The sequence below is a fragment of the Schistosoma haematobium genome, chromosome 6 (assembly GCF_000699445.3).
Source record: "Schistosoma haematobium chromosome 6, whole genome shotgun sequence".
In the NCBI taxonomy this organism is placed as follows: domain Eukaryota; kingdom Metazoa; phylum Platyhelminthes; class Trematoda; order Strigeidida; family Schistosomatidae; genus Schistosoma; species Schistosoma haematobium.
This window is the reverse complement of record NC_067201.1, coordinates 24,761,780-24,769,347: the sequence shown is the minus strand read 5'-3', so window position 1 is coordinate 24,769,347 and position 7,568 is coordinate 24,761,780. Positions and strand designations below refer to the sequence as shown.

General features: G+C 33.9%; 1 protein-coding gene across 1 annotated transcript; it reads left to right on the top strand.

Annotated features, from left to right (window-relative positions):
- Window positions 1–331: 331 nt before the first annotated feature.
- MS3_00011085 (uncharacterized protein) lies at window positions 332–7,119 on the top strand (the record flags this gene model as incomplete). The annotated part of the gene is made up of 10 exons (XM_051219492.1): window positions 332–335; window positions 1,403–1,462; window positions 1,885–1,947; window positions 3,269–3,316; window positions 3,365–3,421; window positions 4,889–4,927; window positions 5,083–5,151; window positions 5,947–6,009; window positions 6,237–6,305; window positions 7,085–7,119. The coding sequence occupies 10 exons, from the start codon at window positions 332–334 to the stop codon at window positions 7,117–7,119; spliced, it is 507 nt and encodes a 168-aa protein (XP_051065865.1).
- Window positions 7,120–7,568: the final 449 nt, after the last annotated feature.

Here is a 7,568-nt window from a genome sequence, read left to right as displayed (position 1 = left end):
ATTAAATGAAGCCAAATAACAGAAGATAAACTTCAGTCATTTAATGTGATCAAAGAAATACTTCCGATCTATATGAGTGTGGATGTTTTCTATGTGTGGAACGACCGACTATGAAGATGGATTATCAAAATCACCAACGCCATTCATCGTTATTCAAATACTTTACTGTATTTATTAAAATGTGATTGGTGCAAACCTTTCTGTTCTGTATTCACTATATAAAGAACGACAGTGAAAGCTTCGTTTCATTAGGATATACAACAGAATTGTACTTCATTCTATGGCGTACAACTGTATCATCATTATTCTGTTGCTGTGTGTAACCAAACAAATGGGTGAGTGTGTTCGAATATTCATAAGATATAATATTTCACCAATATTGACTTTAACCATACTTGACTAGTTATAGTTAACATAGTGTTCTGATTGTTATATTGACATAGATTTGTTGTAATCTACCTCGAGTGATAAGCTATTTGAATTGTGGTTCTGTTTCAGCATTATCAAATAGGAAACAGAATGACGAAGATGAACGTTTGAATCTTTGTCATTCAGTTTATTTCAGATTTATCCACTGATACCATTTCAGTGTAAGAAAGCTCTTTTCGACAAACAAGAGTCGAAATAAACTATGACAAAGCTGACTATGAAGCAACAGTTTGTACTACCAATAATATCATCTCTATTTACTCATTTTACATGAATCTCATGCTCTGATGTGATTGTTATACTGCTACTCTGTAGTTGTTTGTTATCTGTTACATTTTGTTTACAAATCACAGGTGATCACATTTGCAATGCATTTAGTTTCAAGATGACATTCCTCGTAATCTCCAAATGACGTGGTCAAATAGAAGACAGCAGATAACACTGTACAGTCATTTAATGCTAGTTACGTTCTTCTCAACATTGTGAACCATTGATGGCTAGCAAAATTGACGATTCATGTCTCATAACAAGTAGGATACATTTAGATCACTGACTGATATTTTGATTGTTCTCACTTTAAAATTCAGTAATTTTAAGAAGAATTATGTAATCGTCAAACAAGGATAATGAATGATAACTCACTGATATTAGTCAAGGCTTCTTATTCTAATTACGGGAGAGTCGTTTCAAATCGGATGATCAGTAAACTAATAATGTTTAATTCTTCTAACGGTATTCTGTAATTATAACCTCAACTGACAAAGCGATTACACCTTATTTAAGTCACATTGTTTCATATCAGCAAAAGGAGCTAGTTACGCTTCCTTACGCATATACAATGGATACATTCAATTATATGACAATGATACACACATCAAGTTTACCATCCTCCTCCTGTGGATACATTTTTATGATCGTGATTTACTTGTTGGATGAATTAGTAATTGACATTTTGAATCTTTCCGATATTTAGATGTGAAATCTTCACAAATTGATATGGATACGCTTAAAGAAATAATGAAACTTAATAAAGGCAAGTAAGCATTTCTCTATCTTTCTAAAGCACTGAATCATTTATTCACGATTTGACACTATTTATTAACAGAAATCACGTTATGTTTTTCTCTTTGTCCACTGAAGATCATAAATCAGATTGCATTACAGATACTGACCTAGTTCTTTCAAACATTGACTGTTTTATTTCCATGACCAACGACAGTTCTATGTGAAAACTGCTTATCGTTCTTTGGTAGGGAGTAGTTATCACTTATATTCACGCATCTGTGTTAGTCAACACGTTGCATACATGTGTGCTTGCATATACAACTTTCGAATCTTTGATAATCTCACACAACTGTGATTCATCAAGCAAATGTTTCCGCATATTGATTTTTCGGTAAATAAAAAGAAATAGATTTTTCAACAAAGACAAACTTTTCTGTACTTTTTCCATAGGTGAATTGAAAGCGTTGGACTATAAAGTACAAAAGACAAGACTTGATATTGAGAAGCTTATAGGTAGGTCAATTATTTGGATATCTCAAATTTACTGAATCCAAGAGTTGATTGATCATCATCATAAATCACCCTCAAAACTTCATTGTTATTTCTGGGTATGAAGTGTGTACTGATGGCCCAATTCCATGGCGTAACTAACTGAGTCAAAATTAGAAAACGTGGAGTACATATGATGGATACAATATCTTGTTCGAGGAACTAGTAGACTGTACAACTACTGTTGTGAACAATAGACAAAAGTGAATTGCACACTTACATGAATACTGTGGATATGCAAAGTTGCTTGTTCTTCATGCGGACTGCCTCACGGTTCGTGTTGTGTCTTGAAATCTCTAGTATGCTAGGAATTGGTATGCAGATTAATTTCATATGCTAATCCAGTGATATAGTTCACGACTTGACTCAGTGACCAATGAAACACAATCACCGATTTAACGATTGTTAGTCCTTGATCTCCATCTACCCATGTGCACATTCAGAAGGCACATATGGAAATCAGATCAGTTCTCCGTTTTCTCTAAATCAACCATGAAACGCATGGAAATAGTCAGAAGATTCACCGACAGCTTACATTAAGTTTAATGTCGGAATGCAACAACTAAGTATCCACTAAGTGTGCAATGAAAATGCCAACAATTATAATAAATCGAAAAATAGTCTTGAAAGTTAAAACTTTGCCGCCTTTCTTCCCTTCATAATAGTTTGAACGACTATCGATTGCGTTGATTTGACAGGATGGTCTGTACAAGGGATTGCAGTGGATCATTCTGAATTGATAGCACTGGGTTTAAAAGTATTCTTCAATTCACTGTTCCCCGACTAGTGTTGAGAAAGATGGTTTCATGGTTTTGCGAGCCAGTCTCTACTCTGTAATCAAACATAATGCAACATAAACGCATGAGATTTGAAATATTTGATGAATGATTTGAACAATAGCAGTGTAGATAAAATAGGTTCGAGTGTGGTATATTAGGATGAGGCTAAGATGCATGTAAATTGAAGAGAACAAAACAAAGAACGAACCAAGTTGTTTCATGTGGTGGTTACTCGGACAAGCTATGTTAGTGATAATTTTTTAGACAATTTTTAACAAAGCTGAGGATAATGCAGCTCTGCATAGTTCTGTATTGCTAGCCATATAGGAGTAGAAAATCAGTGATAGTCAGACATCAATCCTCACAGCAGGTACCTATTGCTTACTGTCGTTCAACGATTGTTAAAATGAAGTCAGTTACCGATTTTAAACCATGAAATTCGACGATCCATCCATATTCTTATACTACAATATAATACTGTTGTTATGAAATGTGTGTGTTCACAGGGGAAACAAATGCAGATTTGAAGAATCACGGTGTGCAGTCTGATCAAGGTAAGTTATCGATTAATAATATTGAAACGATGAATTTAATAAATTTAGTGATCGAATGCCGACGCATGTTTTATGAAAGCGAACATGGAGCAAGAATATTCGGTCGTAAGTTATTCGTCGAAAATTATTTTTCATTTGATTCGTTAGAAATTGTGAGAATTTTGTATAGTGTGGTGGCTTTTATATCGTAACTCAGCTTATCAATTTATGCAGTTATGAGATGGGAAATTATCGTTCGTCGCATCTGTCGTTACTGTATACTGGCATATTTAGTCCTGTAATGTATTCGATTCTCACCATGATCTTTTGCATTCATGCGTACATGTTTGGTTTCATCCATCCTTCTGCGTGTATTCCGTTCACTGTTTTTCAATATGAGATACTCGGTGTATTTTGACGGATAGAACAGATGCGAAAGTATAGTTGACACCAAACACACTTTGCGCAGAATGTTCCAAACCTTTGTGAATGAGACATGATTGTGTGATGTTGAAGTAAAACACTTCAACATAACAGATTACCTTCAACTGTTCAAACTGAATAAAGTCTTATCAAGTTGTGTGAAGGTTAGTTGAATGCTTTGTTTATGTACCAGAATGGTGATATTGTGTAATACAACTCTTCATACACATCGTATTCACTTAAGTAACGTTCATGCCATATAGTCAGCTTACTAAAGGGAAAAATGTTATATCCATCACTGTCATTCCAGCTGTTTTGAACGGAATGTGGAAGAGAATTGGTGGTAAACATAAGAAATTAATGAAAGCAAACAAATCAGAGACAGACGGAATTATACACGCACATGTATAAAGGTATTAATACGGTGGTATCTAGTCTTTCATTCATGGAAGAATATCCAGTGTACTTCAGTTAGTACAATTGTCGGCAAATATTGCATTTCTATATTAAGCTCCAGTAAATAATAACTTGAAAAATTCAGCTCAACCAAACACGTCACTTGAAATTCGTTCTCACCACCTTCGTTAATTGCAAACATAACACAAAACATAGTGTGAAGCTTATTTTCATTCGTACTATCCATTTACTATCTCGGTTGGTTGATTAGTCACGGAAGAGTCTACGACACTTAGTATTTTATAGATCAGTAGTTTCAGTGTTGGATTGTGGAAGTGAAGTTTGGTTGATAGAGGTAATGAAAATGAAAATGTTATTTACAATTGATGACAGATATCTTCAGACCACATCTGACGATTGTTGAAACCATGAAGTGAATATTGTTAAGTTATTGAATGGAAAAAATGGTGGATCTGTGGAATGATTTGTGTAAACGAAGACTGATTCCGAGTTAATACTCAAAGTTTTCGATAGATTCCTGATATTATGTTGATTGATTGATAATAACTCTTGTGTTACTTTCTTCTGACCAACCGAATTCTGTGTCACATATGCAATATTTAATTCTTTTAAATGATGTATGAGATCTGTGTATGCTGCGGCATTCTATGATATTCTTCCCTCTATTTGTACTGAATGAATCGTTTTTTGTGTATTTCGAAATACCGTTGACGCATCCATATAACATCAAGTTCTATGTTCATACGCTTTCAGATATGATAAAAACTATTCATTTCAACAAATTTAAAAGTCGTAAGTTTTCGGTTTAGTCTATTCTACATCAATAACCTGTGATCAATTCAACTTACACATAAGATAGTAATACTTTCAGACAGTTAATTACACTTTTGAATAGAGTGGTCTTTTAAGTATTTTGATGAATGTTTTAAATTTGTCTACTTTACCAGCCCTAGTTACCAACTATAACTTCACTGAATTGATCGACTGTTTCGAAAAACAAAAGAAGCATCATCAAAGTAAGAGATATATTTCTCAAGATGTTTTCTCACACTTGTATTCCTAGACATTTGTGTGTTTACTAATGCTCATGAAAGACGTTTGCTCGTTTGCTCGTTACTGGCAAAAGAAAGTAAACAGAGAAGAAAATCCATCCATACTATCTAAAAGATTGATTATTGAACACTTTCTACATGTTCGGATGACATCAGTTTGCAAGTTTTCCGTTTCAACTTACACGACATCACTATGCGTCTTTTATTTCAACATTCTGGAACAATTTCAATGTTACATACGTATTCAGTGAATTGATGACTGAGAAATGACACTTCCATAGTTACGATTAAGGGAACATATGAAGTTGAAATAGGTCCTGACGTCATATGTGTAGTAGTCACTGGATGGAAGGTGAACAGTCTGTGTTAAAAGGTGAGACATACAACTGGTTGCAAATAGTTGAAAAAACACGCTCGTATTATTTGGTAACAACGTCAACAGTGATAGTGCAGATGACTTCATATTGCAAGCAGTCACGTTGCTGAATACTAACTTGCATTTATCTATTTATTATATGAGGAGGGAAAACGTTGTTTCATACATTTTGTTACCTCGTTGAACTACAATGTCCATCATTGACGTACGTGGTTCTTTGGAAATATCACTACACAGATATACTTCTAGTAACTTCGTACACGAACAAGTAAACATAAAATGACATGTAGGTCGCGTAACTGACTCAACGAGCATCAGGTTGATATGATTTTATCTTGTCGTGATTATGTGTTTCATGTTACTTACTTTTCTCAATTGAATAGTGGAGGCAGCTAATCGCAATGGTTCAGTGTGTTACATCAACCTACCACCACAACATATTGAAGGTAAGACAAATCTTCAATGTTTATTCAATTTTGTAGTGAAGTAGGATCAGTTTATGATAAAGTGACTTGCCTATAATAGTAGTTGTCATATCAAAAGTGCTAATCGACACCAATGTGTATTAGAATGTTGTATTAGAATTTGTTTCCAATGATTGATTGTCTTCTTTATTTCACTATTAATGAGGCGAATCAAACTGTTGATTTTCTTATCGTTTTTTTCATAAAAGTTTTCGAGAATGTCAATAACGGATTGGATACTTTACATTTTGTGAAATCTGAATTCAGTTTATATTTGTGTAAGTCCATCAAATCGATGCATTTCAACTGTGTGTTAGATGAGATGTGAATTATTATGCAACGTATGATGTTCATCATTGGTATTTTGTTTAAACTGAGCTGTTATGTCATATCACAGATGATGGGATAGTCATTTTCATCAAAATGTATTGTAATTTATCACTGAGTGTCTCTACAGTATGATGTTCGTTGAGTGGTTCGAAAATGAGTGTTTTTCAATATCGATCTCAACAACTTGACCAATATCCCACTTCATACCTTTTACTGACTATGCTTGAAATCTTCTATGATCGGGTATTTAAACCGGTGAAGGTTTTCAATTGCTCAGTATCATAGTAGGCGTAGTGTTGGCTAGTAAGCGAATTCAGACTTCACACTTTGTTTTATTTGCGATTGATCAGTTAGATACACAAACATCCAACCAATGGATGGTCATCATTATTAATAATGTCATGCTTGTTAAACCGGTATATCAGTTACATAAACTCATCAGTTCGTAAAATGTCACTTGACTGTTCAAAGCAAGAGGTATGATGTTCGTGTCGTAGCATTCAATTCAACACTGCGATGCAAGAAATCAAGTATAACGAATGGTATTACCACTTAGATTATTGGACATTGTTGACTTAAATTGAATCAAAGCATTCAGATCAAACCTGAGATGCTCTATAAAACCAGTGAACCTGAATTTTACTTCAAACGATTTTTACATAATGATGTCAAATGTGAATTTCATTGGAAGAAAAGTGAAAATGCTGGTTTAACTTTATGATTTCAGTTCTCACCACATTCGGATGGAAATTAATTTACTAGTAACACGTAAGATTTTGAATAAAAGTTGAATTCATATTGTCGTAACAAGATCATCTATTATGATAGTGCAGAATGACATCGTAGATACAAACCACAACCACACAAAAGTAGTAAACCATCAATTCTGAAGTGCCAATTTGGAATGAAATGAAATATTTCAAGTTGATATGGTGCATGTTGATGACTAGATACAACAATGTAGTATTCTGATTGTGAAATGTATGCAAATGGCTAGATAAGCTGTTGCATCTTGCAGTCACTAAGTTACCATCTACAGAGACATTAATAAATATCACGTGCCATATTACTCAATCAGTATTCCAATTATCGATCAACACGTGATAGAGAACAGCACAAATAGTGCATTATAAATTACCAATTACCAAGGGCAGTAAAGTGTACGGCAGTAGTCAATAGATCAGTTGAAAGCTTATAAACACTGTAATATA